This window comes from Dryas octopetala, chromosome 8 (genome assembly GCF_963921425.1).
Source record: "Dryas octopetala chromosome 8, drDryOcto1.1, whole genome shotgun sequence".
In the NCBI taxonomy this organism is placed as follows: Eukaryota; Viridiplantae; Streptophyta; class Magnoliopsida; order Rosales; family Rosaceae; genus Dryas; species Dryas octopetala.
In genome coordinates, this window is record NC_141373.1 from 13,787,175 (window position 1) to 13,811,639 (window position 24,465).

A 24,465-nucleotide genomic window follows, 5' to 3' on the forward strand; every position below is an offset into this window, starting at 1 on the left:
CTATTCTCACTATGCAACAAACAACTAAAAAAAGGCATAATAAACATACATACTTTGTCTTTTTCTTCCATAAACATGCATGTCAAAAAATCATAAGTCAAGATAAACACAAAAATTCAAGTTTATGGAGTCAAAATCCTAATTTCAACAATAACAAATTATTGTCACTGTCCAACAGTAACTATTGGCACAGTATCTTAATTCATATCACAAGATCGACAAACTCCGGCCTCCGTACTCCCAGATCGGTCGATAAACTCTTATCTAGAGGTCTCCGGCCTCCTTCAAGGCTCCAACGATGAGTTTATAGTGAAGAGAAGAGAAGAGAGAGAGAGAAAAATAAACAGAGAGATAGAGAAATCGACAAAGAGAGAGAACCACAATGTGAGAAAGCAGAACCATGATAAGAGAGAGAACAGAGAGAGAGAGAGAGAGAGAAACACTTTTTTTTTAAGGTGGGTTTATAAGTAAGTAGGTGAACTTTTTTATCATTTAGGTAAAGTAGATAGGTTAATTTATTATTCACTTAAAACTCATTTACCGTAAAAAGTAAGACAATATGTTTAAACTGTAGAATCAGTAAATTGGCAGAATCAGTATATATGTTTAAACTGTAGAAATTCAACAAATTTTTTTTTTTTTATGTTGAAAAGAGTTTCAAGTTCAAATTCCTTTTCCCCAAATAAAAATAATAAAACAAATTTTTTTTTCTCTTACCACTATCTTTCATTACTTTATAGTGCTGCATGTATAGTACCCTTGTAGAGAGAGAGAGAGAGAGAGAGATCCAGGAGAAGCAAATATTTGTGGAAACATATATTAATATATAGAAAACAAACCTAGTAATTAACTACGGGTTTCTAATTCAAGAAACAATAATCTAGCTAGCTAAAATAGCTCATCTCGAAACGATGAAACAAGAAAACAACCTACATGCATATTACAAAGTCATTCGACTCATTAATTCCCACTAAATAAACCATTAACAAACTCACATGAACTGTGGTAGACACTATATATTTAAAGTTGGATCCAATCACCTCGGAATTTATTTATTAATTGGTAATTAAGAAACAAAGACCACCCCAAGGTTGATGGATCGAGATGGAGGCCTATTATGTTTTGGTCAATCGTTGAATATTCGTTGGATAAACTTCAGTTTTAAGAGTGGAGACATAGGCCTTGGTTGCTATTTGAAGGTTTACAGCTTCCGTTGGATGCAACCCATCAAAGAACACATGACTGCTTCTGTTGGCGCATGATTGGCCTCCCCTTTTGCATAAGATCCCATTTCCCCCTTCACTTATTGATGCCACTTCACAACAAGGTGTGCTGGAATCCTTGAATCCTACAATGTAATATTTTTGAATTATAATTTCAAAATGATGTGAATGCAAGAGTACGTGCAATTACTATTTGATTGCTTTTTGATTTTATAAATAGGATAGTGAGAGGCATTGAATTTATTTACAATTTTCCATGCATGACAAACATAATAGATAACTAGTTAGTTTGACGAAAAAAGTCTTGTACGGAAATCTTTGTTGCCAAACAATCTAGCAACATATATAAATGACACTATTGTCTTTTTGTTGTCTTGTTGATCTACATCATTTAAGTTGACTTTTGACTATTTACAATCTAACCATTAATTTCGAGCAACCATCTCGACCCTCAAACATTTCGAGCCTCTACATTTAATTTATAGACCCCTATATATTATGCATAATCTAAATAATGTAAAAACATGCATTTAATCAAGTTAATGTAGTTAGAGAGAGGATCGAAGTCTCTATTTTATGATTCGCTTCGGGTCTTCAAAATCTGAAAACCGACTATGTGAACAAAGACTCAAGAGTCAAGAGGGATATTTGCATACCTTTTGAAAGGGGATTTTTGATAATGTCCCTGATGATCTTGTAGGAGTTGACAAACACAAGAGCAGAACCTGGAATTTGTGTCCTAATCACATCAACTAACAACTTCAAGTGAGCATTGAAGAGGTGAGCTGCTCGGTTAACATTTTGGACGCAACCATTTCGCTTTGGTTGCCTCATCCTCACCATAGGGCTGCACCCAAGTGGGTTTACTGACATCACCACAAACTTTCGAGCTCCAAAACTGTGCAACTTCTATATCACCAAAATTTTAAACTAATTAATGAAATCTACACGTTTTTAAGTCACAATTAAAATTCAATAACTAATTAAGTCTATGGTTAAAAGACCTTTTTATATATTTATAGCATATATAAGGTCATATAAAGAAGATTTCTCATAGAATAGGGAGTCTCTATTAGGGATTCTTTAAAATAAATTTATTTAAGGGGTTTATTATAGGACCCACTCCACATTTTAGTTTGATAATTAGAGTCATTTATTTTTTCAAATCCCACGTACTTAAAGATCATCTCTGAAAAAAAATTAGACAAATCAAAGACTATTCAACCATTTGATTAAATAGTGAAAATTTCAGTGTTATCAAACACATTGAGTTCATTTTTTTATTTTGTCACAATGGAATGTTTTAATGGTTTTTTGAATTGTGAATTATTTTTTACAACTATGATTCTTAAATAAAGTTTTAAAAAGTAAAGGGTTGTGATCATTAAATTTATGAAAAATGGGCATATATAAGACATCCCATTTGACTAATATTCATAATAAGACTCATCATATGGTGTTATAATTTCATTATGTTTATTAATATTATATTCTAAAAATATAAATTCATCGTCTACACATATTATAACACGTGAATTAATAACGATACATGACAACACGTGTTGCGATCACAAACAAAAATTTCTCCATACTCCACCACACAAAATGATGGGAATTACTTTTCTCTTGCAACAAGGTGAGTGGGGTTTTTGTTTTACTGAATTCTATGCTTGTCTACCCATCTGCCAACAAATAGTAATTAATTTGACGTTGTTCGTCAATATCTGATTTGTACATATAGGGGGCCAAGGGCCGTACGACTCCAAAATAATGGCATATATGCATCATAAATATAAGGAAAAATTGTTTACCATAAAGGGGAAAATATTAGTAATAAAATATTTCCATGAAAATATCATATGCATGCAGGTCTTGTATTAAACTCATGCAAGCCCTTGTTGTTGGAAACATTAAATTTGTGTGGAGTATGTGGTGTGTACTCTGTCTGTATTGAGTGTTTTGAGTCCATCGATCAATCGCTGTTCCCGACAATGCAAATTGCAAATGCACATCAGCACATATGACAATAAATACTATATATATAGGTGCTGCTACTCTTCAAGCTATTTATTACTCGAATTAATGAGAAAAACATGCGGCCCTTTCATTTGGAACTTGGACCAACTGCAAACGTTGAAACTCTGAAATCTGAATGAAGCACTGCTAATTCCACACATATATAACAGTACGTACTACTGCATATACTAACATTTTGCTTACGGAGTAATATTTGTTTGAGATATCTAACGTGTTATCTTGTAGACTGTTAAGTGTTAATTGAACCATATATTAAAAACTAATTCATCTAATCAATATTCCAAATTTGATATTAGGCAAAGGAACATTTTTTTTTTTAACATATATATGTAGTTGATTGCATTTTAGGAACCAGAATTTCCTACCTATTTCCCTACCATGTGATGGCCAAAATTAAAAATATGATAAAGAAATGAATAAAAGATCCTAGTCCGCATTTTAGATATCTCATTGCTTCTCTAATGGGATACGGCATTGTTGGTCTGATTAATTTCTTGCCATTCAAAGGACCACCAAGGTCATTCGGCTATACTTTACTTATTAATTTTCAAGTTTTTTTACTACAAATAAGGTAAGGTTATGAGATAATCGGATTCTTCTCATTTAGAGTGTAGAATTGTCACAAAATATTCAAAATCTAAAGGCAAATCTTCAACCTTAAACATTTTTTTTTTTTTGCTCCACGTGGTTTAATCCGCTAAAGTTGCCATTTAAACCATGTTCAATTTCTGGCCAAAAAAAAAAAGAACCACGTTCAATTCAATGACTAGCAAGGTAATTTGACTAACCTTTTAATTAATTTTGTCTTATTTTTCTACTTTTTTCATTTAAGTAAACCCGTCCTTGAATGCTCAAAACTCCAAGTTAAACTTTCAACCCTAAATAATTTCTGTATGGTTTTTGTATATAAAAATATGCAAAAATGAGTTGGTTGAGATGAATTAATTGTAAATGCAGTACGTACCTTTAGTTGTGTAGACAAAGTGGCAGTGAGATTGGCAGTGAAACTTTCAAGACTGACATTGCGGTTGGAAGTTTTCAGAAAGTAGTTGAATGAGTAATCATTCCCACCAGTTCCCACAACAAACAAGTATTTGGGAAGTAATTGGGAGCTTGGGCCCCCAAGCTGGGCTTCTAACTCGGGCAGAGTTACTTGCTCAAAGTTTCTGATTTGCTCATTCAGACTGATTACATGCCCCTGAAATATATATGCAAACCCATTGGCACAAATTGAATTTAGGTCTGCCTAAACTAAAATGATATATCAGGGTTTATGGAGCCATTCATGTAATTAAGTAGAAGGTTGATTTAGGGTGTAAAGTAAACTAAAGTTGCTAGCTTTAGTGATATAAGAGGACAAATATATTTATGTACATATAAACAAATAATAACTTTCTAGAGCAGTTAATTACATTGTTGATAATCAAAATCAATCAATCGATGTGTTATAATTAGTTTTTCGTGATATTTCCAGTTGAGATCAATTATCACTGACCTTTAATTAGTTAGAAAATTTCATTGTTTAATTCATTTTGAATATTGTTAATTATTTTAGGGTGTAGAATTATTTTTGATTGCCTACAATTTCAAAAATTGAAATTTAAAATATATACGATGAATAAATGCAGATTGATTTACGATTTAAAATTTACGCAAGATTTGCCCTTGCCCATTGATAAGCGTGATTAACCGCACTATGTGTGTTTATATCCATACACCAATAACAAAATTTTAACTTACATATATTTTTAATTTGTATTTATGACCTTGAGAAGGAGGATTCAAATTTGGGACATTTCTCAAATTTTTAAGGAAAAATGTATATACCACTAACAGCTAGTTGGTACATATATTCCTAATTAAGAAAAAAACATTGATTCAGAATGTTGCTTGTCGAATAAATGCTAATAGTTAAAAGATAATTATTAAATATTCTAGTACCTACCATAACAAGTTATTAATTAACAAATAAAACATTGTAGGAGTACGGTTCACTATCACTTGTTAAGTTGTTATTGCTCATGATGGATCTCTATGCTTTTTTTTTTTTTTTTTTTTTCTGTTTATGTGTATAATGCTAAACATGAACATCATGATTACAGATAGAATATATAATACATGTTGAATGCTTCTTAATTGGTGATCAAGAGGATATAATAATAAAATTTAGATCAATGAAGATGATGGTGATGATGTCATGAAGATGATGATAAAGATGATGATGATGATAAAGGAGATCGATGGTGAGGAAGAAAGTTTGTGTTACCGCTAAGGAGCCAGTGTCATCTAGTATGCCGGAAGCACCAGAAGCAAAGTTGACACCATGAACAATTTTGGGTCCTTTAGTTGAGGGGTCAGCAAATGCTGGAATGAAGGAAGGCAGCTTAAGCTGATCACCAAGAAGGTCTATAACATTCTTCCCATTTGTGAACCTTCCAGAAGGCCCCAGAGGAAAGTCAATTCCATAGGGCAAGTAATCAGCTTTGGCCAGTGAGTTTGGGAGGAAGTTGTTGTTGCCATTGTCAACCAGGGAGCTTCCAAACACAAACATCCCTTTGATCCTAGTTGCTGCTTCCTCATCATCAACTTTTTTGTTTGCATTGCAATGGAAACTGTTTGGGAAAGAGCAAGTAAGGAGGGAGAGGGCTAAGAAGCAAAGTCTCAAAGATGAGTTTCCAGCCATATTTGAGTTGAAGTAGTGGTATTGCCTCTTTTGGATGAAGCAATTATATAAAGAGAAAGCTAGACTGGTTATATTTCCATACTCCAGTATTATTTTCTTATCTACCTTATTTTTACACTCGCCATTAATTTACAAAAAAATATTAAACATTGTTCTCACCTCTCATTATTCCTATAATATCTTTTGATGTATTAACTCAAATACTCACCTACAAAACACTCTTCTCACTCTCCTTAACTATCATCCCACCCACCAATCTTTTTCCATAATTTTTTTTTCCATAAACCCTAATTCTATTATGTCACTCAAACTTAAAATCGATGATACTATGTAGTTGATGTCCGTACATACATCTATTAAAATGTATGATTATTCTCTACCCTAAACCCTATCATTTATATATTTATAATTTTAGATGAAGAATTCATAATATTTTAATGTTTTTTTTATTTAGAAATTGAATATTAATTATAAGGATTTAATTTGAAATTTATGAATGAATTGTATAATGAGTATAAGATTTTTTTTCTACTATTTGAAAAAAGATGGGTGAGTGAAATGATAGTTAAGAGGAGTGAGAATAATGTTTAGTAGGTGAGTGTTTGAGTTGATATATGAAATGATATTATAAGAATAATGGGATCCCGAGGTGGGAAGAGTATTTTTATATTTTATTCAAATTAATGGTGTGTATAAAAATAAAGTAATTGAAGAAATAAGATAAGAGATGAGAATATAAGCACTCTAGAGAAATTAGTATATATGGTGGGAATTATTCTATTCTGCTACTCAAAGTTAATGTTATTGATATGTATAAGCTTTCTATAGGTACATATCAATAATAAATGTACAATATTTATATAAGTGGCATATAGACTTTTCTTGTGGAAACTATTTTATTTTACCAATAAAATCATCAGTTATGTAGAAGGATATTTAAAGAAGACTACAATACTCAATTTGGTCAAGAGAAACTTCCCTTCAATAGGAATATAGCTGATTTGGTATTGTAATATAATAATATGATAACACTTATACTTTTATATTTCATCACATAACACTTTCTCCAATTAAGCGAGGCACATTGATTGGCCTCGCCTAACAAAAGATTGGTTCTGGAAGTAGATTTTACCCCTAATCAATAATCAGATTGAGACAAAATTCCTTAAGACCCAAAATCCCAAGTTAGAGAAAAAAATTGGTCTGCAAAAGACTACCAAAAGGATAAAATTATAAACAATGCGATGATTTTCTCAAATGGTTACAAATGCACACTCTCCCAGAGGAAAAGTGAGTTCAATTGCATCCATAGCTAACAAAAATAGATTGCAAGATTGTCTCCTAGCACTATACCATGGAAAGAGCCTTCTATTCTCCAGTCAAATTAGAAAAATCTAACGGCCCATCACAACCTCATCAAAGTTCCAGTCTCTCACGAGGTCCCTTCTCACAGCCCGGCTTCGAACCAACCGTGGGGTACCTGGCATGGAACCACTGTTTGGAAGATTTGGTTGTGGGGTTACTTTGGATGATGCAAAGTTGGAATGTGTTGTTGCCAGTGGAAGAGATGATCGCCTCGCTAAGCAGTTCGCAATAGCAGAACATCTTCCCTCATTCTCTGAACTTGAAACAGAGTAACTCCTAAAAGAGTGTGATGGACTTTCTACACTATGGCACACAAGGCATGCCAGACTCATATTTGGACTTACAAACTGCCTCCCACTGCAGAGTCCCTTGCTGCAATTTATTCCAAGATAGAACCATAATATTAGGACTTTACATTCAGATATGATAAATAATAAATAACACAGTAAAGGAGAAAATATAGTATATGGTTGTGCTGTAATGAAGACTGCAGTTAAAGCTAAATTATGAAACTGAAAATCTACAGCCTTAACATAAGAGCAATTGAAAAAGACATAACCAAAAGATAGCAGGCATAATCTTGTATCCAAAGAATGGAATGGTCCAGATAACTGAAGCAGTAAAAAGGGGACTGTATATAGTATAAAGAATCAGAGTATTAATTTCATATTGTGTACAGATTACAATAAGAACCGTCATCATAATCTAACCAATACGCAAAGTTAGAACAAAGTGTGAAAACTGCACACTGATACACCATTATGTTTCTGTATGTGTGTGAGAATGCACAAACAAAAGTAATTTCATCACTCCTCTGAAGGTTTAGTCAAATATATACTCAATTGTAGCTACAAACACAATCTATAATATTGTCAGAGTTCAGCTAATCACCCATAATGGACCAAGTCCACAAGAGATTGCTCAGCACTCAACTAAAGTTCACTCATATATATTGCCTTTCATTTTTCAACCTTTCTCTCTGCCAAAGTTCATCCACTACAAAATTTGAGTACATTGCAAACTAGATCCAGAGAAAAGAATCATTTAATTAATGAGGATGTGTACCCTATATGCAGTATGCATGAGCTAATACAACATGAAAAAGGTCTAGACAGAGGTGTAGTGCCATACATTACTAAGAAAACCAACAAAGTTTTTACCCAAAAAAATAAAAGAATCCGGAATATAAGAAGTCTCAGTACTCTCTACCATCACCAATGCCTCTCTTACCTTTATGTCTCAGTGGTTCAGGACGTAAGACTCAAAAAGCTCGTTACATGGACTCAGGTATGGTCATTGGATGAGGACTCGTGTCCATGTATGATTTTTGTCTCTTTTCAAAGCTACGCATTTATTTGGATTGTCTTGTAGCCATGCACTTACAAGCATCAAGCCATATTGACACAGGTATGCCAACATGAAGTAAAGGGTCCATTGTACCACAGCTTCAAAATGATGGACATTGACCATGAGATGAAGAGACTCAAAAACCTAAAATAAATGTGTAAATTCCATTTATCAAGTACAGAAACTCTTAATCATGTGGTGCTTGGTACTTGGATGGCCTTACATATTATACGTTGAACTTGGCTTCTGGATTAAGCCATCCCATGTCTTTTAATGGAACTATGAGAAAAACTGAATGTCATATAGGATAAGTCGATAAGACAAAGAAATACATACATGGAGAGCTTGGGGCTTCGGAAAGACAGAAACGACTTAATCCATGCTTGAAATAAGAAAACTCACTGTCACAAGAAGTATCTGATATTTCCTTGCCAATAACCTTGAGTATATGTAGATCCAGTAATAGTATAATAGTTCTCAAATAAAATGATCAATATCCTTCCAATGTAGCCAATCATTCACTTACCCCAAGTGAAACCTTACTGTGTCCAAGTTCCATCATCCATGCAATTCTTGTACCAAACCAAATATTATCTTCAATAGTGACATTAATCCCATCTCTCGAATTGGAGGGAACTAGATGAACCCCCATTAAAATTCACTCCACAAATCCAATGGTATTTCCATAGGTCATAATGTATCATAGTTTAATAAAAATCAGTGTAATTTGTAGTTCAGACAGCACAAAATCAATTTGAAGTAGAAGCCATGTGTTCCATTTCGGAATCTGACTAGCATAATACTTGAAAAAAGAAAAAATTAACACAAATTATTATTTAGTATCCTTCTCAAATCAACCAGACTCAATTAATTCATAGGCCTACCCTCTTCCCGACCAAACTCCTGTTGATTATAAGCTAATACAATTAGACTGATCCTTGTTTTAAGAAGCTAGCTTGGAACATGATTATACAAAGAAGATTACAAAATTAGCATTTAGCATGTCTAGTGCCCAGCTCCCCACACATTATTGATTCGAGTGTAATATTGCCTAGGCACCACTTTGAGCTCATAGTAAAGTGACGCACATGTCTAGTGCCTCATAGTGCCCCAAGAAAAATGCTTTCAGGTAGCATAAGAGCAATTTAAGAGTTATCAATTCTCAACTGAAATAATGTATTGCAACTGTGTATTAATGAATAGCAAAGCACAAGGCATGAAATAGTATATTCACAATTTAAGAGTTATCAATTCTCAACTGTGTATTAATGAATTGAATATTCCTGTACAGATACTATGCGATAAAGGGTAAGTTGAAGCCTCATGAAAAGAATTAGGTTCATGTAAGGACGCAAGCGCATAAAAGTAACAGCCGAAATCACAAAGGTGACAGATTAGCTGATGGAGATAGATCAGTGGAGGAGACTCAAGAAGACAGAAGGATAACAAGATAGTCTAATATTGGCTCGTTGGTTAGAATCTCAAAACCCATTACCTCAGGCGAGGATACTAAGGTCCACTAGCTCATGGGGGATTGTCTCTGCGTTGTCGTTTATAAACTGAGAAAGAAATGTGATGCCCAAGCTTCTGTCAATAGCAGCATTCTTCCTGAGGACCATCATATATCAGAGGTTGAAAAGTCCAAGAAGGCTGAGAAGAAACAACAGGGATTTATCATAAATAAGTGACCAAGGTAGTTTGCTTGTGCATCTCTTTTGATATCTGCTCATTCAAAGTAGTGAACAAGTACCACTTCCCTGGCTGTATCGAATCACTTCAGCAGCATTCTCATGAAGCCAATTGATGTGTTGGTAACCACAAGATAATCTTTTTTAAATATTATTGTCCCACTTGTCTATATGATTCTCTTGATCTCTTCTCAAAATTTATCTTTTTGAAAAGCAGGGCTTAATCTTGTCTCCAGTGATGTATTTCTAGAAAATTGTCCCATTTAAGAAGCTCTGCATAGCCTGAGCCAATTGTGTGTAATTAGAGAGCCTTCAAGTTGAAAGTGGAAAGGCTAAATAATGTTAAATTGGGGCATAAGGACAGTGAGGCTGAAAACAGATGAGCTCACCAACAAACGGATGGCACATGAGGGCACGTTGGAGGGCTGGCGGGGACAGGATAAACGGCAATGAGTAGATTGGTTGTGAAAGAAGATAGATGAGGTAGTTTCCAATGAAAAGACAGGGATGTGAGAGGTCCTAACTACCATTGGATGGCTAGGAAATGATAGGCCAGTATTTGGAGGGCCAAGTGGAGTGGCTAGATACCAATCGTGAAAAAAGTAAAAAATAAAAAACACCTTAAAATAAGAGATACAAGTTTGTGGCTATGTAGAAAAGTAAAAGGGAATGTCATATTCAGTATATTTAAGTGAGTAACAATGCAGTGGCCAAAAAAAAAAAAGTGAGTAACAAAGTATAAGGAGAAGCCTATATGCAAACTTAGGGAAGAGTTCTAGCACAATAGTACTAGACATATTCCAAGTGTAGTGTAGTAAGAATCTAGAACTAATTATGCCTAGACTAATTATACCTGTGAAATAATGAGGAAGGAAGCATTGTTCGACATGCTATAATTGGGGTTTTTCTATTTTTATTGTTATTTTTCTATCCCTGGTATTTAGTTATTTTTGTTGTTAGATATTATTAATGACATAGGATTAGGATCTTGCTCTTAGGGAAGAAGCACTGTACTGCATACTATAATTGCCATTTCCTTACAGGTGAATTTTTTATGCCCCCAAAACGTCTTATAGTAACAAACTAACAATATGCTTGGTTTAAATTTATTTCTATTTTTCATGTTTCTTGGGACCCAAAAAATTACCCTGTACTTACCAAAGAATAGAAAATAAAATGATAAACAGTTATCTATATATTCTTTTTTGATGAAGAGCGACACACACACACTCCCAACCATCCATGGATGTATTCCAAAAAAATGAAGGTCCTACAAAAGAGCTTATTAATCAACAGAAATGAAGGATCCTTGATTTCTGTTGTCATGCCTTTCTAATCCTCCAGACCAAGCACAATGCAAGATATGATAGCATCCAGCTACCTAGTTACACGATGTATTTGCTTGTACTAAACTAAACAGTTGCACAATGTAGAAAAATATGTTCAGAGATTAATTATTTTAAAATTAAAAAATTAAATAAAATAAAATAAAATAAAATAAAAACCTTTAAAAAATTCTAGCCAAGGTTGAGACTTAAATGTCATGCTCTTTATTTCACCACCTTCCTTGACCCCTATCAAGTTATATATAATCACTTCCATAAGATGTTGCATCAACCAATGTTGTTATAAGTGCATGGAACCATTAAATGTCACATAGATCTTAGGTGTGGAGTGCACGCCAAGTGTAAGCCAATTGCAAGCTTGAACGATGTGGAACACATGTTTTGGAGAGATGGAAGTTGGAAAGAAAATTTATCGATATTTCAACTTTGGATGATGCAGTGATGTAATCCACTCATATTTTGTACTAAAATTTATAATTATTCTATTAAAGTTTATGACAACATGTTCAACCACTCTAGAAGCTGCATCATATGCACTCAAAAGGTATCTATTTGAAAGTCAAAATCGCACATTCATTAATATAATTTTCATGTAAGAATATGTATGCTCACATAATTCAATTTTATAATTAACCTATACATAGGGTTGGTCTAGATTCATAGTTTCATACTATACTACACTTGTATTGTCTCTGGTACTGCTATACTAGAGCTCTTCCCTAAGACTATATAGGCTTCTCCTCAGAAAATTGCTACTCACATCAATATGCAAAACATTACTTTCCCCTCTACTTTCTACAAATATAATTTAGTGGATAACAGTACTACAGATATTACAATTAATCGCAATAGATTTCATTATTTCAATAAAGATTCCAATACAAACTAGGACAAAACAAAATGATCAAATACTAATAGTTTCAATTTTGAGTTTCCCTTTTTCAGATTAAGTAGCAAAATAAATATTCACCTACATTAGTATAATATTACAATCAGCCATGCTATATGGGATGTAATATTGGGCAGTTAGAAATTAACATGTGGCAGAGGAATCTTGAAATGGGTACGTGAGGAGACAGGGACAAAATTCAATTTATCATACACGTGAGAAGGTTAAACTAGTATCAATCGGAGATAACATGAGAGAGAACGATTACGGTGGTTTGGACATGTTTAATAACGATCAATAGATGCACCACTTTAAGAAGATGACTTAACACACATAAAGTTTAGTACTAGGGGAAGAGGAAGACCGGAAAAAAAATACATGGCTAGAAGGAAATAAGAAAGATATGATAGCGTGAAACTCAAGGATAGGATGGAATAAAGGGCTATAATTCATGTAGCCAAACCAATTAGTTGAGATAAGACTTTTGTTGTAGCGATATCTAATTCTTCCAAATAATTATATCAAATTAAATCCATATATTTATTTCTTTTTAATTCATTATGAATTTCAATCGCAGCAAACATTACACAGGTTGCTCACCTGATAAAATTGTTTTTTAACATGCTTTAGAAAAATAGAAAATAATTTGGAACTTTTCTGGATAGAGGAAATGCTTCATTTTTTTAGGAAAGTATGAAGTATCTAACTTCATAGTCGATTCTACATGCACATTAAGACCTTTTATATGAGTAGAAGACGATAAGGGGTTATTTATGTATTCATATGCTTCTTCTGCAGTCTGCTGTCTGCATACTAAGGTACATTGCGCTTCTATTATCTTATAGAGAAAATTGAATGCAAATTGTATTCTAAACAAATGGGAAATACACAAAGGCAAAGACAAGGAAAAAACTGGATCAAGTTCCTAATTAAACTCTGTGCATGAACACCCAACCCAAAACCCTCCTAGCAGCAAACAATTCCTTTCAAAGACAACTTTAAAAAGAGATTAAGGCAACAAAATAAAAACCCATATCATAAAAAAGCAAAGAAAATCGTTAATTGAACAACAGGCAACTGAATAAGCATGAATTGTAAGAAAGTTGGGAATTAAGCCACTTGAATTAATGAACACCCAGAAACCATTAAACTCAAAAATAAATATATAAACAAAGAAAAACGGAAACGCATGCAATAAGAAACGCTTCTGTAAGATCTAATCAAAGAATGAATGAGCCGAAAGAAAGGATCTAATACTTGAATTAACAAAAAGAAAAGAAGAAAAAGAAGTAGAGAGAGTGAAACAGTGGGAGTGAGATCTGAGAGACATACCTGTGTGTTGTGTGTCAGTGTGGGAGGAGGTGTGCAATGTTAAGGTGGTGGTGGTGGAGTTGATTTTGGGAGGGCTGAAAAGAAGGATCTGTGGGAGACTAAGAGTGAGAGAGAGAGAGAGACTGAGTTTGTCGTATTTATACGTGGGTAAAGGAAAGAGAGGATCAGATTCTCTACGATACTGAGACCTTTTGAGACTTGTTATAGACGAGGTCCCGCCTACTGGTGCCCCCACCCGAGGGGCACAAAGGATTTGCTTATCCAACGACTTGACTTTAGAGTTTAGATATGGATGGAAAGTTCGGTGGTCTAATCGATATCTGTAAAATTTAAACAAAAATGATAAAAATTGTGAGACAAATAAAAAATTTTTGAATAAAACTTTAATAAATGTGTATTTAATCAATTATCTACTATTTTGACAAAAAAAAAAAATTGAGCAAACTTAAATTACATGATAGGTTTAATGTGATATGAAATGAAAGTGTTAAAGTTTATGTATGGAAGCATAATCGACCAAAGGGCTGTATTATTAAAAGTTATATTAACGAGAAAGCTGTGGAGTATTGCTTAGAGTATTTATCTAATTTAGATGCAATTGGAATTCTGTCTTCACGCATAAGGGTACCAAACAACAGTAGACCTCTATCAAGTGCTAAGGTACGTTCAGTAGACCATGAAAAATGGGAGCAAACACACTGTTGTGTATTGAAGAATGCCTCTGAAGTTGATTCTTATGTCGAGTAAGTTTATTTATCCATCACAAAGACTTATAACATATTTCACTTAATTTGATTTTAAAGCATCATTTACATGGTTTTTTTTTTTTTGTGTAATATATTTGTAAATCACATAAGGCCTACTTGAATAATATTTATCCAAGTAAAAAAGAGAGTGAAAAGTGGCTTCCAGAAAAGTACAACTGCCAATTTAGCTACTGGTTACATGATAAGTTATTATTGTGTTACCTTTACCACTAATTTCCTTTCAAATTCCTTAGAAATTAGGGATTTGGTTTGTTTTATGATTCACTACTACAAAAATATTGATAGACATCAGTGAAATATTGATGTCTAAGCCTATTTCCAACCGAGATTTTCAGGAGTGATATTTAATGTTTCTACTTTTAGATATCGGTTTTACACTGATATCTATAATTAATTTAAAATTAAACATTTGATTTTGGGAGCTGTTATTGGCACTCCAAAAAAGTCATCTTGCACTCCTCTTATTTTTTGTTTATTTTTTAAATGTGATTTTATCACTCATTACAAATATACCCATGTCTTTGCATTTAAATTCGTAGAAAAAAAGTAACTTGCAATTTATTCACATTTAATATCTCTCTCTCACTCTCCCTCTCCATCTCTTCCTCTTTACGAAACTAAAACTGTCACGGCTGTAATGGTTGCCAATTCACAGAGACCTAACCTCTCAGTTTTTATTACTCATCAAAGTATGAGTTCGATTAATTTGGTTTTGTTTGTTCCATTGATATTCGGACTTTATGGAAACATGGTTGAAAAAGAAAACTAAGTGGTATAGTTCGATTTGATTCATTGAAGAAGTGCGTTCAATTGAAGATGGACGGGTTATCTATCTATTGTTTGATTAAATTTGAATTTCCAATGAAACAAAGAAGTTTGAAATATTAAAGAGAAAAGAGAAGGTTTTGGTGGAATTTATATATTGCAGAAAAACAATATGGTTTTGCTGGATTTGATAATTTGAAGGACAAAAAAGTACCAACCAATGAAGAAGATTTCGCAAATGGGCAATAAAAAAGAGAGTCCAAAATTGGAAGATAAATTTGCTTCTTTGTTTTCTCTGAATTGTTAACTTTTTTAATAGGTGGGGTCATTGAGATCTGAATAGGGGTAGATTTGGAAATGACGGATAAAATCATAATTAAAATGTAATTAATAAAGAAGAGGAGTGCATAATGACTTTTTTGGAGTGCTAATTAATAACAGCTCCCTTGATTTTTTGTCCATCTGATGTCCAAAAAAATTAAAATAAATCGGTTTGTAACTTTTTCGATGCCTAAAACAACTGAATCTGATATGTCAAATGTCTAAAGCATCATCATTTTATTTAGGGTTAAATAAAAAAATGATCCTCGAACTTTGACCGGTGTTTGAAATTGGTCTATGAACTTCAAAACGTGAAAAATTTGCCCACAATCTTTTCAAAGTGTTTCAAGTCAGTACAAATGTTAACCTACATCCACATAATTGACGAGAGTGATCATGTGCATCGCACGTGACCACTTTTACAGGGATATGTCTGTCCATTCAAATCCCCTTTGACCCAATAACCCATCTTTTGGAATCAGTTTGACTCCCACTTAAAATATAGGGTACTTTAATAAGGTGCTTTATGTTTCCAACAAAAAAAACAAAGGGGATTTCACAAGTATGGCTCCTCAAAGAGGGTAAAGTGTACAATGTAACCGTTGTATGTTAAGTGTTTGAATATTTAATCTAAACTTTATTCCTTTTTAAGGGTTTATTAGTACATGAATTAGTGTTATCGTGTCTTTTTCTTTTGTTTTATTGTATGTGAACCCATTATGACTATTTGATTAGGGTTTTTGCTTGTGGTCCCACATGTTGAGATTTAGGGTTTTTATATTTGCTTGCTTGCAATAATTCTTGTCAGTGTTGGTACTGCTTGGTTGGTGAGGGTATTAAATTGTTGTTTGGTGTTTATTTATTAAGCTTTGAATATTGATTAAATTGGATAGTATTTAATTTTGGGTATCTTATTGTTGGAACCAGAATTTGAGTGCCACATGCCACCTCCCCGGCCAGTGCCACGTAAGCACAAGAAAAAGCTAATGGGAAAGAATGATTTACTCCTCGACCAAAGAGAATGAAATCTCCGCCAAAAGATAGATTTTAGCCGTAGTGATCGATCAAGTTGTCATCTCGGCCACAGTAAGTTGGAAGAATCTCGTGACGTCAGCAAGGGAACAAAGACTAAAAAGGTGCCCAGCCATAATAGCTGGAAAGGATAATGGTGGCACCACAAGGGAACAAAGGCTGACATGAGGGTACGAGGTTAGGTGAATCAAAAAGAACCCTACACGTGGTGCACATCAAGAAAGGGTGGTCATTGAAACCCTAACCCATAAGGCTAGGCCTATATATACAATGCTACAAAAGGAATAAATGATCATCATCAACCCCAAGAACAAACACAAACCCCAAAACGGGGACTTCGCTGAATCTGAATATTCAAGTTCCTATCTTTGTCTTATTTCTCACCTACTTTCTACTGTTTGCAATGTGTTAAGATAGTTTTAAGCTTACAAAGTGACTTCCTTCTTTTTTTTTTTTTTTTTTAATGTTTTTAGTTCATTTTGTCTTGTTTCGTCTAAGTAATTTATGCTTCTTTTGCTATTTTAATAAAAGTTCCTTTATGAATCTTAGAAAGACCTTCTCTTGTTTACTTTTATAGCTTTGTTCACTTTGTGCTTGAGATTTGCTAAACCCATTCATTGTCTTTATTTTGGTTTGCTTAGTTTCAATACCCAAAGGTTTCACTTTTCTTTACCCAGTAGGTAAGAAGGAATTTGACTTATGGTCAGATTCGCAGTAAGAACCACTGTGACCTACCAACCATACCCTCTTTACATTATCTTTATTTTTCATATCAAAGTATATTGCTTTTACCTAGGACAAAATACCTTTATTCCAGTTGTTAGTTTTTGAATTCACTCATAGAGTTATATTAGATACAAACGAGTGAAGTCCTAGCATAAGATTAGGAGTACCCAGCTGGCAGAGATGAACTTACTCTTTCTCGGCCGAGCAGTCATTTGACAGGAAGTCAGATTGGGTTGGACTCATATCGGTCAAATTTCCCTTTTTATGCTGAGGTAATCCCATGGCGATGGCACTCCCGCGATAGAAAATGCCACGTGGTGAATCCTCGACCTGACACTTGGCCGAGGCTGTTTTTAGACGGAAACACTTATGATCAATGAAATTTCAGTATTTTATGAGCATTGAATATTTTTACAAAAATACAAAGATTTTTATTAAAAGTACTGCTCATGAGTTTATTTTTATTAAAAGTACTGGTCATGAATAATTTTCATGCTACAAAATGTTAGCAATGGATATATAATCTTTCATGATGTATAGTAGTAATAAAACTTGTTTCAGCACAATAATGTAAGTAAGACCCAAAGCATGAAAAGTTAGAAAAACTTGAGGAGTTGAATATTGATAAAACTAAATAGTAAATTAAAAGAATTATGCAGAAACGGTAACATGGGTGTCTGAAGTAAATGTCAAAATGATTTTTTAGAAAATATTTTCTATCCCTTTCTTTAGAACAATGTTATCCTTATATATTGGACTATTTTATTACAATGAATATTTACTTCTCCAAAACTATATCTATAAACTCCCTAAGATTGACTATTTACAAATGAATGCCATAATTACATATAACAGTTGTAGTATCCTTGCTGGTATAGTTAGTTAAGGCTCAATCCCTTAGTTCAAGCAATCAGCTTAATCATCTCTGAAACTTCTGATTTCTTCAATACAGGGTCAATTCCTTGATTCAAGAAAGCACCATAATCAACTCTAACACCCCCTTACATTGATGATGGGGGATCAACCAGCAACAATTTGTTTACTAAAAATTGATGTTGTGTCGTAGTCAAAGGCTTGGTAAAGATATCAACATGCTGCAAATTCGTCAACACATGTGGAAGATCAATAACATGATCAGTATATGCATCTCGAATGTAGTGACAGTCCACCTCAATGTGCTTAGTTCGCTCATGAAATATTGGATTTTCTGTTATTCGAATAGCACTTGTATTATCAACATGTAGTGAAGTAGGATTCAACTGAGAAAAACCCAACTCAGAACACGTCGAAGTCAAACTATTTTAGAACAAGCAGTAGACATGGCTCAGTATTCTGCTTCAGTAGAAGATTTAGAAACACGTTCTTGTTTCTTGCATTTCCAAGACACAAGAGCATTGCCAAGATACATGCACCAGCCGGTAGTGGATCGTCGAGATTGAGGACAGCCTGCCCAATCAGCGTCACTATAGGCTTTAAGTTGGAGAGATGAACCTGCAGATGGGTAAAACAAACCACGTTTTGGTGTGCCAAGTAAATAACAAATGATGCATTGGACAGCTGCAAGATGAAGATGACGTGGCTAATGCATAAATTGGCTCATCAAATTAACGGCATAGGAAATATCTGGTCTAGTGATTGTCAAGTAAACCAAACTCCCAACCAGCTGTCTGCCGGTAATGCATAGGATCAGAAAGAATGTTGCCATCATCGGCTCTGTATTTGACATTAACCTCAAGAGGAGTAACCACTGGAGTAGAGTGCTCAAGACAAGCTAAAGCAATGAGATCTTTAGTATACTTGTGCTTATTGAGAAAAATCTTATGAGGAGAATAATGCACTGCAAGACCAAGAAAATATGTGAGTTTCCCAAGATCTTTAATGTGAAAGGAAGAGTGTAAAGAACGTTTTAATTTTTTAATTCCATCTTGATCTGTCCCTGTGATAATAATATCATCCACATAGACTAGATGAATGGTAATACCACTAGCACAATTGCGAAGAAACATAGAAGGATCATTATTGCTTTGTTGGAAACCAATTTGGCGGAGAGTCTTATGAAAACTTTTCGAATCAGGCTCGTGGAGCTTATTTAAGGCCATAAAGAGTAGTGGCAGAAGGAGATACATGACTGGCTGGGCTATAGCCCAGCTGAAAATTTTGCTAAAAAAAAAGTGACTATATATATATATCAAGCTCAATAACTATAGAATTTGAAAAGTCAAAAATAAAGTTTTTAAGTTATTAAGTTATTAACCTAATTAACATAGGCTACATAGCTATAAGCCTATATCTAATATTAAGTACGTATTCATAGAATCATAATAGCTTTCAAACTTCTCCTCAAGTCCTCCTTTAATCAGATTTTATGAGCGGCAAATATATAAATAAAAAATCGCTCCCCTTTATTCTTTCATCACCAATCTCCAACTTATCATCAATTTTTCTCAATCAATCTCATGCCTAAGCAGTGGCGGAAGGAGATAGCCCAGCCGAAAATTTTGCTAAAAACAACGTGACTATATATATAACATATATATCAAGCCCAATAACTATAGAATTTGAAAAGTCAAAAAGAAAAATTTTTAAGTTATTAAGCTATTAACCTAATTAACATAGGCTACATAGCTATAAGCCTATATCTAATATTAGGTACATATTCATAGAATCATAATAGCTTTCAAACTTCTCCTCCAGTCCTCCTTTATTCAGATTTCAAAAGCTTTCATGGGCGGCAAATATATATAAAAAAAAACTGCTCCCCTTTATTCTTTCATCACCAATCTCCAACTTATCATCAATTCTTCACAATCAATCTCATGCCTAAGTAAGTATACTTTTGAGTTATTTTTCAATATTAATTTAATTTAGTTTTGATTTATTAATTTGAATTGAAAATTTAATTTACAATTTAGAGTTTAAGATTAGGGTTTAATCTTATTCCATTTGAATATAATGAGGAACCACAAATTATTAATATTTTTCTGTTGCATTTTATTTAGGAGATTTTCAGATTTTGTACATGTTGCTGACTTGATGCGCTTTGTTGAGCTTGCTTATTGCTACTATTGGAAGCCACTAGCCATGTTAGTAACTTCGTAGTTCGTATGTTAGTGTTTCTTTCAATTAGAATTTGTTGGTATATATGATTGGTGAAATTTATATGAAATTTGTGTGTTTGCTGCCATATTTTTTCGAGCATATGCTTTCAAATTTTTATATTTTGATATAAAATTCATAGGTTATAATGTCTGATAAACAAAATACCAAGCAAAGAAAAACAATTTTTTCATATTTTAAGAGAGCTAGTGATGAATCCTCAAGTGAGATCCCTTCTGACCCTCCTCTATGTACTCCAATACGTGATAAGCAACAGACTTCTGAGTCTCTGGTAGTCAAGTCTCAAACCCAAAGGGTCAACTTTGATCAAGAAGTTGATACCAATTCTCTTGTACGTGAACCTAAAGATCGTCTTACAATTTGGAAATATCCTGTGAACGAACAGGATAATGTTCGAAGAGCTTATATTCTCTTAGGACCATATCAGCCTGAGTTAGAGGATTATCCACGCTCCTTTGATGGACAACAAAATCGTAGATTTCAGTCTTCTCGGTTCAAAAAAATTCCTTGGCTTGAGTATTCTGTTAGTCTTGACAAAACATTTTGTTTCCCATGCTTCATTTTTTATAATGAGACATCTCATCATCCGACATTCATTGTTACTGGGTACAAAGATTGGAGAAGGGTAACGATGGAAAAAATTGTGCCTTTTTACATCATGTGGGGACTATTAATTCCCCACATAATACTGCAATGGAAAAATGGGATAACTTAAGAGACTCATCTAAACACATTGAGAAAAGAATTCAGGAGCAATCACTACAAGAAGTGGAAGAAAATCGGTTGAGACTTAAAGCTACAATAGATAGTGTAAGGTTGTTAGCAAACTAAGGAATTGCTTTTAGAGGTCATGATGAATCAGTTAACTCATCCAATAGGGGAAATTTCAACAAAGTTCTAAAATCTTTTTCAAGAATGAATCCAGAAGTTGAAAAAGTTGTCTTAGAAAACGCTCCTGGAAACGTCAAGTATAATTCTCCATTGATTCAGAAGCAAATCCTTGATATTCTTGGTAACAAAGTGAGTAACTAGATTCGTGAGGAAATTGGTTATGCAAAATTATGTATTGTTGTTGATGAAGCAGTTGACGTATCGGAACAAATGGTTATTATTCTAAGATTTGTTGATTGTGGTGAGTTTATCCAAGAACGGTTTTTAAAAATTGTGAGTGTCCTAACACTACTTCATAAACTCTTAAAACTGAGATATGTAAAGTGTTTGTTAAATACAATCTTCAAGTGAAAAATACGCGTGGCTAAGGATATGATGATGCTAGCAATATGTGTGGTGTATGGAATGGATTAAAAACATTGTTTCTGGAAGATTGTCCATATGCATATTACGTGCATTGTTTTGCTCATCGTTTACAACTAACGTTAAATGCTTCAGCTAAAGAGGTGCATGATATTTGACAATTTTTTTCAAGTCTAAATCTAATTGTGAATTTTGTTGATTCTTCTGCCAAGCGTCATTCAGAGTTGAAAGCTATTAAAGAAGAAGAAATCGAAGATTTGGTAGCTACTGGACGACTTGAAACAGGTAAAGGGGCTAATCATGCTTGCACTTTGCAACAAGCTGGAGCTACTCGTTGGGGCTCGCATTTTCGTTCCATTAAAAGTATGGTTGAATTATTTGGTGCAACACATAAAACTCTTGAACATATGATTAAGAATGGACCCAATAGAAATATACAAGGAGAAGCTAAGAGTGTTTATAAACATATAAAGTCTTTTGATGTGTTTTGCTTGCTTTTGATGAAAAATGTTATGAAAATCACTTATTGGCTTTGTCAGAAATTGCAGAAAAAATCTTTAGACATCTTAACTACTTTAGAAATGGTTGTAGAAACAAAATCAATTCTGCAAAAGATGAGAGAAGATGGTTGGGATCCTTTAGTGGTAACTGTTGAATCATTTTGTAAAGAGCATAACATTGAAATGCCTAATATGAGTGCTCGTTATATGCATGGTACAGGTCGTTCTTGCCAGCAAAAAGATTATATTACAAATGAGCATTATTATTGTATAAATATATTTAAGTCTGTAATAGATTTTCAGATGGGGGAGTTACATAGTAGATTTACAGAAAAATCATTGGAACTTCTTATTCTTAGCTCAACCTTGGATCCTCGTGATAATTTTGAAGCATTTGACACTAAAGATATATGCACTCTTGCTAAGAAGTTTTATCCTCAAGATTTTGGTCCAAGTGAATTGCTTTCTTTAGAATCAAAGTGTGTATATTATGAGAAAGTTATGCGTTAGGATTTGAACTTTCAGAATACAGCTTCTACTCCTGATTTATGTAGACAACTAGTTGAAACAAAAAAGTCAGAATTCTTCCCTATGATTTACAGATTGATTTGTCTAGTGTTAACCCTTCATGTTTCTACAGCAACCACATAAAGAGCATTTTCATCTATGAACATCATTAAAAATAAACTTCGAAACAAGATAGAAGATGAGTTTCTTGATGATTGTATATGCTTCTGCACATTGAAAAAGAATTTGCTGATAATATTGATTATGATTCTTTGATCGATGAGTTTGATGCTATGGGACCTCATAGGGCAAGATTTAGATAGTATTATATTGTAATCGCATTGCATATTTATTTACTGTTTTCTTTTTTATATTTTTATGTTTGAATAGATATGCATTTTGAGGGTAAGGTTCAATATGTCCCCCTTGACTAGGTGTATCTTTTTTTAATATTAATAAAAAATTTCGTACAGTCGAGGTTTTATTTTCAAGTTCCTATATAAATATTTTATGTGTATTTAAAAAATTATCTAGAGATTTAGCTCACCCAAGTTTCAAATCCTGGTTCCGCCACTAATAAAGAGAACGACGAAGATAGCAAACATCAGACAATGAAATACCAATAACACCTAGAGGAAGCTTCATATAAACTTTTTCTTTAAGATCACCATGCAAGAAATAATTAGCTGTAACAGTAAAGGGGTCATCAAATATTAAATTTTTCTTATTTAACACTATTCAAATAGTCTGCATTCTTTTATTTTAATTTTTTTTGTCCCCAGTGATGAATGGCTTTGGTTTAGACTTTAGAGTTAATATGTTGAAGTTGTATCTCTGCTCTTTCAATTAATGGTTTTTAACTTTATCATGTGTTTTTTACTCATTTTTTACTTACCAAGTGTGTTTGTTAACTAATACTTTACAGTTTGCCTTGCGATTTCAATTAATTTGATAAAAATTCTAATTTGACTTCACATTATTGATTAATATATCCGCAAATGTGAACTCTTAAGACACATCCCCAAATGTAAAATCTTATGGCAGATGCATTCCTTGAGAAAAAGAACCTGTTGAAATATTGTAGAACATAAATTTATAGATGTAAAATAGATGGTGTGCAAACTCTGCTATAAAGTCTGTCATTTCATTTTGAGAAAGGAGGCAGATATGCCTTTCTGCAACTCTTATTGGTTTAGCAAAAGATATGGCAAAACAAGGAGTTGAAACTTTTTAGAAAAATGTGCCAAGCAGATCATACTGTAACAGAGAGAACATTGAATATTAAATATTGTTTTGATATTGGGTATTGTTTTGGTCAAATTTGGGTCTATCTAAGCACTGTTTATTTATTTTTTGCCTATATTTGCAGATGGGTATGAGCACTTTACTATAGAGAAGCAAGTTCTTGACCATGGATTCCACTTCGTTTGATAACACAGGGAATTAATGTGTAGTAGCATCTACTCGTCTGAGATTTGTCACTGGCTGTTGAGGCACTACTCCATCACTGTTTTAGGAGTGTTTTTACGCATTGCACATTCAGATGCAACAGTAATTTTTCCTCCA

The 24,465-nt window shown here is 33.4% G+C and overlaps 2 protein-coding genes and 1 pseudogene across 2 annotated transcripts; 1 reads left to right on the forward strand and 2 right to left on the reverse strand.

The window, feature by feature from the left end:
* Positions 1–792: 792 nt before the first annotated feature.
* LOC147277424 (GDSL esterase/lipase At1g29670-like) lies at positions 793–5,956 on the reverse strand. The gene is made up of 4 exons (XM_086254854.1): positions 5,527–5,956; positions 4,225–4,458; positions 1,880–2,132; positions 793–1,348 (listed from the first exon to the last, which is right to left on the reverse strand). Exons 1-4 carry the CDS (start codon positions 5,941–5,943, stop codon positions 1,116–1,118), a joined length of 1,137 nt encoding a protein of 378 aa, XP_086110980.1. The 5' UTR covers positions 5,944–5,956; the 3' UTR covers positions 793–1,115.
* A 1,191-nt stretch (positions 5,957–7,147) lies between these two features.
* On the reverse strand, positions 7,148–14,068 carry LOC147277425 (PyrD). The gene is made up of 2 exons (XM_086255082.1): positions 13,911–14,068; positions 7,148–7,680 (listed from the first exon to the last, which is right to left on the reverse strand). The coding sequence occupies exon 2, from the start codon at positions 7,638–7,640 to the stop codon at positions 7,338–7,340; it is 303 nt and encodes a 100-aa protein (XP_086111208.1). The 5' UTR covers positions 7,641–7,680; positions 13,911–14,068; the 3' UTR covers positions 7,148–7,337.
* A 7,485-nt stretch (positions 14,069–21,553) lies between these two features.
* Positions 21,554–23,222, forward strand: LOC147277426 (uncharacterized; annotated as a pseudogene).
* Positions 23,223–24,465: the final 1,243 nt, after the last annotated feature.